The sequence below is a fragment of the Impatiens glandulifera genome, chromosome 8, assembly GCF_907164915.1.
Source record: "Impatiens glandulifera chromosome 8, dImpGla2.1, whole genome shotgun sequence".
NCBI lineage: Eukaryota > Viridiplantae > Streptophyta > Magnoliopsida > Ericales > Balsaminaceae > Impatiens > Impatiens glandulifera.
In genome coordinates, this window is record NC_061869.1 from 3,152,162 (window position 1) to 3,163,769 (window position 11,608).

The following is an 11,608-nucleotide window of genomic DNA, read 5'->3' on the forward strand; positions in this document are numbered from 1 at the left end:
AATTTGAATGAGAAAAAAATTATAATTTTTTAAATTTGTGTATGATTATGTTTAGCATTCAAATATTTATAGAGTATGTAATACATTGAAACTCTATTAAAACATGCCAACTATGGGATTATAGGTTTTACCACAGAAACTAAGAACAATTATTTTCTAAAACAATGCAATAACACTACCACATAATCAGAGTTTTCAGTACAAAAAACTTGAAAAGTCAAGATAAAATACATGGGTCTAAAGTAAAGACAAAAGGATGACATGAAACATATAACAAATGTTTTAGTTATTTTGGGTTTATAAGAATCACTTAGTCATAAAAAAAAAAATATTCATCAGCAAAATCATCATCTAGGTCAATATTATCATCGTATAGGTCTAGGATAGACCTCCCTCGACCAACAAACTCATTGGGGTGGCGGAATGTCTTTATAGAAGAACATTTTTTACCCAACTCACCAGACAGGTCAATATTATTACACAGCCTAAGATCAAGTGATTCAAGATGAGGGCAAGCATCTAGAATGGCTTGCAGGCCTGTGTTAGTCATGTAATTCCCAATAAGGTTCAGGTGACGCAACTGAGACATAGTTCTTGAGATAGCAAGTGCTACGGAATTTGGATTATCCACATTGATGAATATACTATGTTGATTATGTGTGAGTGATTTCAGACCAGGGCAGCTGCGCCCAACATTTTCAAGACCTACTTCTGTGATTCTCCCCAAATGAAGATAGAGTTCTTCTATGGATGTCATCTTTTTAGCAGCTTCACTTAATCCATAATTGGTAATGTGCCAGCACGAAACAAGTTTAAGACGTCTCACCTGATTTTTCCTAAATACAAGGAAAGGTCACTGTTAGTTCACTAAACAACCATCAAGTCAAATGTGTCGATCCAAATGACCTTGTTTGATGTGGGTATTTGAGATTAATAACCACTATTCACTCTACAAATTACACATCATTCAAAACATCAATCAATATATCTAATATAGATATTTTGGTTGATGTTATAATAATCATCACATATTTATAACTCTAACAAGGCGTTTCAATATACATGAAAATAAATATGAGAAAAACAACTAAAGTATTTCATGTCTATAATCACATAAATAGGTGATTATACTAGTGAAATGTTTAAAGAATAAAAGATCAAACATTGAAAGGTTTTTCAAAAATCTACTAAGAGAAACACTACAAACATTCATTCGGAACTTGCATTGTATATTATATTCATATAGTTTAGGATTCTTTCCTTTGATAATATTCTATTAGAATCAGAAAAACAACAAAAAGGATTAGGAAAAAGTTATATGTTTCAGCTCCATTGCATCCAAAGGGTATTCATGAATGATTTACTAAGAGTAATACTACACAATTGTATTTATATTTTCTACAATTCATTTCAGAAATATAATCTTCATAACAACTAACAGCCATCACACACAACAAATTAGAAATCAGTAAGCTTACTAAAAAGATTGAATACACTATTAAGCCATGTGAATATGAACATATGGATTTCAGTACCATCAACTTCAGACATAAATGCAAATAATAAGTGTACATGCACATAAATATATATAGGGGAGAATCATCCATAAACCTGAGAGTAATGTATTTGAGGATATCGTTATTGCAGCAATACTTGAGGTTGATATCGATCAACTGGCCACAACTTCGATCAATTGCTTGCTTGACTATCTCGAACATCTTATTTGGCGGCAGATAGGAAGGGTTGATGTCGGACATGTCAATGGACCGCCACAATGCAGGGTCTTGACAGATTTTGTGCCATGAGGTACACACATTCTGAACATTCTTCAGTATATCAATGACCCCAACCTTTTTGAGTATCGCCACTGTGACATCACGAGGCAGTCCTTCCAGCCAATTCCGAGTCTCACCAACTTCTTTTTCAAATGGGATAGTTTTACCTTTCAAGAAAAACTCGTTGTTAAATTTGCTACAGTTGGTAAAAGTTTTAAATCAAACTGATTACTTGCTCTCCAATATTTATATTTTTGATTTTGAAAATCTAATGTATCCTGCGTTGTACTTACTGGTTGATGCTTCGCTATCTCCATTGGTAGCCCAAAGCTTGGGATGTTCATCAGACTCCAATGAAAGAGCTCTACCAACGGCCTGGTACTGATGAAAGTACAAATAGAACAAAAATCATAGTATAAGATTTATAAATAGACCGCAAATGAACAAAATTTAGGGGAAAAGGAGACTTACCCTTTTAGCCATTTCTGAGAAACTTGTTCTTCACCTCTGACTATGTGAGTTACGAAGGAATTTTTTTGAATATATGATGAGGATCATGGGAGAGATGGGAACCCTAGTAAAGTTTTTTTGGCTCACTAACTTCTAGGTATATGAAACTTTAGCCCTCTAAGAATAAACTATTCTTATCTAATTAAAATATATGTAAATAATTTTTTTTAAATAGAAAAAAAAATCATTAACATCTAAATAAATTAACACAACATTGACCAACCTTTAAAACAATCCATTGAGAAATAGTTTTAGAAAGAATAAAACTAATTCATCTCATAGTTTATCAATTAACCCAACACCAACAACAAAAGGCGTTGACATACCATAACTACTACCCTTCCAACTTCATTGGAAACAACAGTTCTCGACATGACAACTCTAACATCTTCAATCACCGACCCACACAATTAGCTCATATCTTCACTCATCGTGTTATTACAAATACTATAAAACCCAACCTAACAAAGTAATCCAGTGATAAAAGTAGCCTTAAGAGTTCAAAAGATCATGGGTTATTTGATTCAAACTGAAATCGTTTTGAGTTGAAGCGGAGATTAATTGTTGTGGGAGTCTCATACTAGTTCTTCTTAATTAAAAATAAAATAAAAAAATACTATAAAACCCAACAGTGTTTTCTCAGCCTTACTTGTAAAGTTAACGACCTAGAACGTAGAATTGGCATATGCAAATGTCACGATCGCTAATAGTTGTTTGCACGAGTTGGCAGCGTGGTCACCACAAATGAAATGTTTATAAAATGATTTTAGTGTCATGTTTATAATTTATCAATATTTAATCAATTAATCAATTAACAAAATATAAAAATACACATTTTAACGTCAAAATCCTTCAACAATAGTAAAAAAAATTACGGGACATTTATATTGTTTAAACAATACTCTATATCACTTAAAATATGTTACACAATATTCTTATAAATTAAGGTTTACAATCTAACAATTACATAAACCTCAAAATAACATAATCATTAAAAAATAATACACATATTGAATATATACCTCAAAATAACATAATCATTAAAAAAATAATACACATATTGAATATATATTCACCAATAGTGAAAATATCTAAACCTACGTATTTATGAAGAAAAAAGAAAATAGTTTAAAAAAAACAATTGTCTTTGTCTTCTTCTCCGTGTCTTAATGGAAACTTTGTTGCCAATTATATAATTATAAATTTTGAATTGATACAACTAATATTAAAAGAATACATATTTGAGTTACATCATCATTTTTTTGGGTGACTATTGAGAAAAATCGTTTTGGTCTAACTCATTAGATGAGTGTTGAAGTTTCTAACCTTTTAGAGTCTCAAATTAATAATACATCATATATTATATAACACAGCAAGAAAACAAAATAACAAAAGAGAGGAAACATAAACAAACAAAAATGATGGTTAAATATTCAGAGTTTTGGTGGGACGATTGAGCAGTAGAACGATATCAGTTTTGGCTCGAATCACAAGTGCTGAATTCTCGTCTCTTCAATCTAATTAGTCTAGATCTTTGTTTGAACTTATCTCAAATACTAGTTTGAGTATTCTACTTCGGTGAAATAATTTTTTTCTTGTTATTGTTCTTATTTGTTAAAATTCACCATTAACGATAAAAACTTTATAATAGTGAACCTTTAGGGTGTTAGAGAAGATTTTGGTATAACTCACTACAATATATGAAATGTTCTTTTAAGAGGTCTACGGGTTCGTGGTTTTATCCTTGTTGGATTTTCACGCTAAAATTCTTGTATCTCTGTGTGCTTGATTTTATCATTTACTGTTTGTTTAGTTTCTTGATTATCTCATTGTGGCATACCAAGAATGAAAGAACAATTATTCCGTAATTATAATTGTTATCAAAGAGGTTTTTCCCAACAATCACTGAAACCTTCAATAATCGTAGTCGTCCGATTCATATTATTAATAATGTTATTAATATGACTAAGGACGGAGCTAGGATTTGAAATCTACCATCACTAAAAAAATTCTCAAAATCTAAATGGGCTAGAATTATAATAATATAAAATAAGCAAACAAAATAAATCTAGTTTAATGTCTTTATTTCCCTTTAACGATGAAAATTTATCAATAACGACGATTTTTTCCGTCGCAATAGCCACACATATATAACATATCCGGGCTACCCAGGCTAGAGCTTAGGTTTGTACATATATCCGTCTTGGATTATGACACTTTCTGATATTCGTTTTAAAAAGTCGGTGGAATTGGCGAGGAATTATTCGTTCGTCTTAATAATCTACCACAGCTTAATAATCTATTAGGAACATGTTTATAATATTTTTTTATATTCAAATTTTCTGACTTTTTTTAATTTTATTTTATTTTTGAATGTCATTATACTTCAACTCGATTTGTCATTGTTAATATACATTAACAAATTTTTAAAATAAAATATTTTTTTTTATGTGAATCTCGATATCTTTGATATGTAATAAAAGTTCTCAATTTTGAAATAAGATAAACCTATTTATGTTTAAAAATATTAGAAAACTTAACTAAATATTTATTTTTTATTACTAGGTTGTCTATAACTAGCCCATGGATATACAGATGAAATTTGTTTTTTTATTGGGAAATATTGATGAAGATCCATGTAATATATATATATATGGGAGGTGCTTTTCCCACCCCTTCCCATATTCCCACCCCCCTCTCTCACTCCTTAATTAACTCCAAAATGACTTATTTATCCCTACCACCTTTATATATTTACATTTCTTATTTTATTTATTTTACTTATTTTATTTTATTTAATTATTAAGTTTTTTTTATTAAATATAATTAATTAATTAATTTTTAGTATTTTTTTAACTTTATTTATTTAATTAAAAATACAAAATATTATTAATTTTATATTATAATTATTTAAAATATATTAAATATTTAAATGTTTACTAATTTAATAAAATATAAATATTTAATATTTTATTATATTAATTATATATATATTTTTTAAATACTTATAAAAATCAATTTTTTTTATAATGTTTGACTAATTATTAAAATAAAATATTATGACTAGATTAATTATTAATGATTATTTAATAGATAATTTTATTTATAAAAATATTAATAATTATTAATATTATGTTTGACAAATTATTAATATATAATATTATTAATTAAAATTAAAAATAATTATTAATATATAATATTATTAATTAAAATTAAAAATATTATGTTTGACTAATTATTAATATATAATATTATTAATTAAAATATTATGATTAGACTAATTATTAATTATTATTTAATAAATACTTTTTATAAGTATTTTAATATATATATATATATATAATTAATATAATAAAATATTAAATATTTATATTTTATGAAATTAATACACATTTCAATATTTAATATATTTTTAATAATTATAATATAAAAATAATAATATTTTATATTTTTAATTAAATAAATAAAGTTAAAAAATATTAAAAATTAATAAATTATATTTAATAAAAAAACTTAATAATTAAATAAAATAAAATAAGTAAAATAAATAAAATAAGAAATGTAAATATATAAATGTGGTAGGGGTAAATAAGTCATTTTTGAATTAATTAAAGAGTGAAGCGGGGGTGGGAATATGGGAGGGAGTGGGAAAAGCAATTTGCATATATATATATATATATATATATAATTTATGTATTTTATTTTATAATAAAAAATCTACCATACATTAAAATGATTAAAGTGAAAACAGTTTTATCTATTAAATAAAAAAAATTGAATTCAATTTTATTAAAAACCTTTCAAGTTGAAACAAGGTGAAATATGTACAAAGTTCAAACACAAATTGTTTAAATTAACTCAAAAAAATACTTGAGAAATGCATAAGTATATATTACTTCATGTGGACATGAGCATGTGTATTCTTCTAATTTTATTCTCTAACAAATTTTGTCTTAAAATTATGGCCCAAATGAGGTTTTGAACGATATTTTTATTTTATGAGGTAATACGATGTTTTAACTATTAAACTTTTGGTCACTACAGTGTTTTATCTATTTCTTCTATTTAACATTGTATTTTTCTTTTTCAAATGAAACGTGACTTGACATTCCTTCATGTCCCGACAAAACACACCAATCACCGAGTTGCCAATTCACACGAGAGAAACAAGACAATAAGCTAAGGTTGTCCGCATCCTGCAAACATGATGGATGGAGCAAGTGGTATCTTGTTAGAAGAATCAACAAGAGCACAAGAAAGCCATTCGACATAAACAAGTCCGGCTTTAACAGCGAATACGGTCCCTTCATTACGTCTTCCCTTTCATGCACCGCATAGCCATTGATCCGATCTAGAATTAGTAGTTGAAGAAAGCTCTACCTGCACTTGATCATAATCTTCAAGTAAATTGGGAGATATTGGTATGATCACCTTTTCTGATGTTGTAAAGGAAGATTTGAATCCATGTCAAACAAGACATCAATTCGATATTCAATTTTGTACGTAACCCAATTGGACCTAGGAAATATATAATCTAAACTGGATTTCAAAATCAGTTCATCATCTAATAGAGAATTTTAAAATGGTGGGAGTGTGAAAGCTAAAATCTATCTTCTTCATTTATTCCACTGTAAACTTTAATTTGAATTATTTCAGACTAAAAAACTTTAATAATGGGTTAGATTATGTTTAGCATCCAAATATTTCTAAACTATGTAATACAATGAAACTCTCTTAAGACATGCCCAACTATAGATAGAAATTGAATTCTGTAACAAAGTTATAACACTACTACTTAATCAGAGTTTCAGTATAAAAAAACTTAGAAACGTCAATATCCCAGTTGTGCGCCTAAAGTAAAGACAAAAAGATGACATGAAACATATGTCAAAATCCCAGTTATGCGTCTAAAGAAAAGACAAAAAGACGACATGAAACATATGTCAAATGTTCGAGTTATTTTGCCTTTTATGAGAGAAATTAATAAAAGTCCTCATAGTCATTTGAGGGGTAATAGTTGTATTCATCATCCTCATCCGAATCGAGACAGAAGCCTGAAAATCCATCACTATAATCATCATAGAGATCGTAGAATAGACCTCTCTCACAAGATGTTGATTCATCATCATAATCAACAATAAACTCATTGGGGTGGTGGAATGTCTTTATAGAAGAACATTTTTTACCCAGCTCACCAGACAGGTCAACTTTAAAGCACCTCCTAAGATCAAGTGATTCAAGATGAGGGCAAGAATCTATAATGGCTTGCAGACCTGTGTTAGTCATGGAATTCCCAACAAGGCTAAGGTGACGCAACTGAGGCATGGTTCTTGAGATAGCAAGTGCTTCGGAATTTGGATCAGAATTATACCCCTCGTCAGAATCGGGATCAGAATAATCATCATCAGACTCCAATATTGTAAGGGCCCTTTGTCGATTATGTCGATTATGTGTGAGTGATTTCAGTCCCGGGCAGCTGCGCCCAACATTTTCAAGACCTACTTCAGTGATCTTCCCAAAATGAAGATGGAGTTCTTCCATGGATGGCATCATTTTAGCAGCTTCACTTAATCCATGATTTGTAATGTCCCAGCACGAAACAAGTTTAAGACGTCTCAACTGATTGTTCCTAAATACAAGGTAAGGTCACTGTTAGTTCACTAAACAACCATCAAGTCAAATGTGCCCAAAATGAACATAGTTCCAAATGACCTTGTTTGATGTGGGTAATTTGGGATTAATAACCACTATCCACTCTACAAATTACACATCATTCAAAACATCAACCAAAATATCTATATTTACAAAAAAAAAAAAATAATAATCATCACATGTTAATATAACTCTAACAAAGCGTTTCAATATACATGAAAATAAATATGAGAAAAGCAACTAAAGTATTTCATGTCTATAATCACATAGATAGGTGATTATACATACTAGTGAAAAGATCAAACATTGAAAGGTTTTTCAAAAATCTACTAAGAGAAAATTACAAACATTCATTCGGAACTTGCATTGCATATTATATTAGAATGGCAAGAGAATTACCTTATGCATATTCATATAGTTTAGGATTCTTTCCTTTGATAATATTCTATTAGAATTAGAAAAACAACAAAAAATGATTAGGAAAAATATAAATAATCAGCTCCATTGCATCCCAAGGGTATTGATGAATGATTTACTAAGAGTAATACTACAAAGTCATTTATGTTTTCCAAGAGAAATTCTACACAATTCTATTTATATTTTCTGCAATTCATTTCAGATTGTATACATTTTTGTGACAATATATCTATTCAATATCTGGTATCTTGCACAATTCATTTCAACAACAGTATTCAAGAAATATCATCTTTATAACTACTAATAACCATCACACAACAAATTAGAAATCAATAAGCTTATGTTACGACTTAAATCTGTAACTGGGGTTTAAGAGTTCTTGATCTCAAGAACCAAGACTAAATCTATTATTCAAAGGGCAGCGGGAGAGTTAGGAGAACAAGAAATTAAGGGGTCCAGAAAAAGAAGATAAAACAGGGATGAGAAGAGAATATTGTTAGTATGCCTAACACAGTCCGAGAATTGAAGATGACGAGGAAAAATCAAAATACAGTAAGCTAAGCTTTTCACAATCTTATTCATATCTGCAATTGTGGTGAGTTCAGAATTGTAGCAGCTTACTAAAAAAGGTGGAATACACTATTAAGCCATGTGAATATGTGCATCAGGATTTCAGTACCATCAGTTTCAGTCCTAAATGCAAATAATAAGAGTACCTGCGCATAAATATATATAGGGGAGAATCATCCTTATACCTGTCAGTAATGTATTTGAGGATATCGTCATTGCAGTAATACTCGAGGTTCATGTCAATCAACTGGCCACAACTTCGATCAATTGCTTGCTTGGTTAACTTTAACATCCTATATGGCACATAGCAATCGTCGATGTTGCACATATCAATGGACCGCCACAATGCAGGGTCTTGACAGATTTCATGCCATGAGGTACAAACATGCTGGACATTGTCCAGTATATCCATGACCCCAACCTTTTGTAGTATCGCCACTGTGACATCGCGCGGCAGTTCTTCCAGCCAGTTCCGAGTCTCACCAACTTCTTTTTCAAATGTGATCGTTTTACCTTTCAAGAAAAACTCACTGTTAAATTTGCTACAGTTGGTAAAAGTTTAAAATCAAACTGATTACTTGCTCCAATATTTATATTTGGTTTTTAAGACAGTTACATTTGTAGTCATAAATTTTTTTTTGGTTTTGAAAATCACATGTATCCTGAGTTGTACTTACTGGTTGATGCTTCGCAATCTCGATTCTGCTTCAATAGACTGTGTAACATTTTCCTCGTCTCCATGAAGATTGCTTCTTCAGTCATCCTTTCTTGGTTCAGTCTCATCTTTTCTCGGTTTAGTTCATTCGCTTTCAGACAGTAATGTGTTGCAGTCATGTTGGAGAAATTTCTTCCCTTTCTTTCCTTACCTCTTTTAAACCACTCAGGGTAACCAATAAGTTTGAAGCAACCTTCTCGAAGATGACCAGTCATGTTACAATGAAGGCAGACTAGTGAAGATTTGAAGCTATTTCCTCCACTGTTTTTCTGTTCATTCAAAGCTTTTCCTTTGTAAGCATTGGACTCCAGGTCACGAAAAGGCCTAGCAGATTCCATTATCTGGCGTTGGGTTTGAACTGCTAACAAGAATGAATATGCCAGGTTAATGTCCAGTGACACCGTCTCCGACTCCAATATCTGACTTCTAATATCATCATACGAATCATTAAGACCCACCAAGAATTGTGCAAGACGTTTCTTCACATCCTGTGCTTCAACTTGATCAGAAATAATGCAGCATTTGTTAACACGAATTTCGCAGTCACATTTCGGCAGGGGGTTTAAGCAACTAAACTCATCCCACAATCTGTTCATTTGAGAAAAATACTTTTCTAGAGTTGAATTTCCTTGCTTCAAAGAATTAATATCCTTCTGGAGTTGATAAGAGATTTGTTCATTATTAACTTGGTAATAACGAATTTTAAGTCCTTCCCATAGCTCAAATGTGGTTTCAGCATGAACAAAATCTTCCACAATTTCTTTAGATAATAAACTCAGTACCCAAGAACGTACCAGTGAATCTTCTTCAACCCATCTGACTCGATCCTCTTCATCAATAGGACGTTCAATCGACCCATCAATAAAACCCTGTTTGGATTTCTCTGTAAGGGCGTTTCTGATGCTCCGACTCCAGCTAAAGTAATTTTCTCCTGTGAATGGTGTGGTGATAATCGGCATTCCAGGATGATCGTTGACGGCTTTGGTCTCTTGAAGCTTTCTCGCCTTCCTCTTGGCATTCCTCTTTGCATTCTTCGCTTTCTTCTTCATTTGTCTCAATTGAAACGATGAAGACGACGAATCTGATGAATTATCTTCGTTTTCTGATTCCATTTTTGAGAAATTTTCGGTGATTTGATTTGAAGATCAGCTTCGAAATCCACTTTGGTGTGAAGTAGAAGAACTAGGGCAAGAAATGTTGAAAGGCGGAGTAAAATGTGTAAAATGAAAAAAATGACAATATAAGTCCTCGGACTATTATAATTAGTTTAAATGGCAGATTTAAAAATAATTACGTTTATTCTTTCCTAATATAAACAAGGCGTTACATTTTCTACATATCTTTTACGGATTGAAAATATTTGTAATTACTAAGAGGGAGAAGTGGGGGTAGCACAGAATTAGGCGCGTGTTTTATGGACAAAACGGACACAACCATGAGAGTTTGACATGTATCAGGAAGAATTCTATGTGAAAGTGTGTAATCGTTTACACAAATGACAGAATAGTTCAAAAACATCGAGTCAATTAATCGGTTAGTAAAGTTATATATTTTAATAAGGGAATGTTTAAAGGGTTAGAATTCAATTATTAAACATTTTACCGAGTTAATCTTTCAATTTACATTAATGTGAGAGATTGTTGGAATTTTAAAATAATTCATAAATTTCATTTATGAATGGAAATGAGAAATTAGATAGATAAAATCAAATTAAATTCACACAAATAATTAAATTATTATAATTAATTTATTAATTATTTAATTAACATTTAAATATTTGAGAAGAAATTAACAAATTGAATGTATTAAATGATATTAATTGTTGTTGTAACTTGCTATTAATTTATTAGCAATTAGAAAATCATGTAACATATATTTTCTAATGTATTTTCTAATAAAGAGAAAATACAAAGGGCAATTAAAAGAAAGTTAAGTAGCGGGTTGAATAAAAAATTAGTGGTTGATTTTA

At 30.1% G+C, this 11,608-nt stretch overlaps 2 protein-coding genes across 2 annotated transcripts; both read right to left on the bottom strand.

Moving 5' to 3' along the window:
• Nucleotides 1-155: 155 nt before the first annotated feature.
• On the bottom strand, nucleotides 156-2,288 carry LOC124911937 (putative F-box/LRR-repeat protein 23). The gene is made up of 3 exons (XM_047452479.1): nucleotides 2,069-2,288; nucleotides 1,612-1,942; nucleotides 156-836 (listed from the first exon to the last, which is right to left on the bottom strand). Exons 2-3 carry the CDS (start codon nucleotides 1,755-1,757, stop codon nucleotides 311-313), a joined length of 672 nt encoding a protein of 223 aa, XP_047308435.1. The 5' UTR covers nucleotides 1,758-1,942; nucleotides 2,069-2,288; the 3' UTR covers nucleotides 156-310.
• Nucleotides 2,289-7,090: 4,802 nt separating this feature from the next.
• On the bottom strand, nucleotides 7,091-10,830 carry LOC124911932. The gene is made up of 3 exons (XM_047452470.1): nucleotides 9,602-10,830; nucleotides 9,110-9,437; nucleotides 7,091-7,914 (listed from the first exon to the last, which is right to left on the bottom strand). The coding sequence occupies exons 1-3, from the start codon at nucleotides 10,749-10,751 to the stop codon at nucleotides 7,266-7,268; spliced, it is 2,127 nt and encodes a 708-aa protein (XP_047308426.1). The 5' UTR covers nucleotides 10,752-10,830; the 3' UTR covers nucleotides 7,091-7,265.
• Nucleotides 10,831-11,608: the final 778 nt, after the last annotated feature.

Coding starts and splice junctions, on each gene's coding strand:
- LOC124911932 (XM_047452470.1), bottom strand. CDS start 10,751: ATGGAATCAGAAAACGAAGATAATTCATCAGATTCGTCGTCTTCATCG. Junction 9,438..9,601: donor AGATTGCGAAGCATCAACCA/GTAAGTACAACT, acceptor TTTTCTTGAAAG/GTAAAACGATCACATTTGAA. Junction 7,915..9,109: donor CTCAAATACATTACTGACAG/GTATAAGGATGA, acceptor CCTTGTATTTAG/GAACAATCAGTTGAGACGTC.
- LOC124911937 (XM_047452479.1), bottom strand. CDS start 1,757: ATGTCCGACATCAACCCTTCCTATCTGCCGCCAAATAAGATGTTCGAG. Junction 837..1,611: donor CTCAAATACATTACTCTCAG/GTTTATGGATGA, acceptor CCTTGTATTTAG/GAAAAATCAGGTGAGACGTC.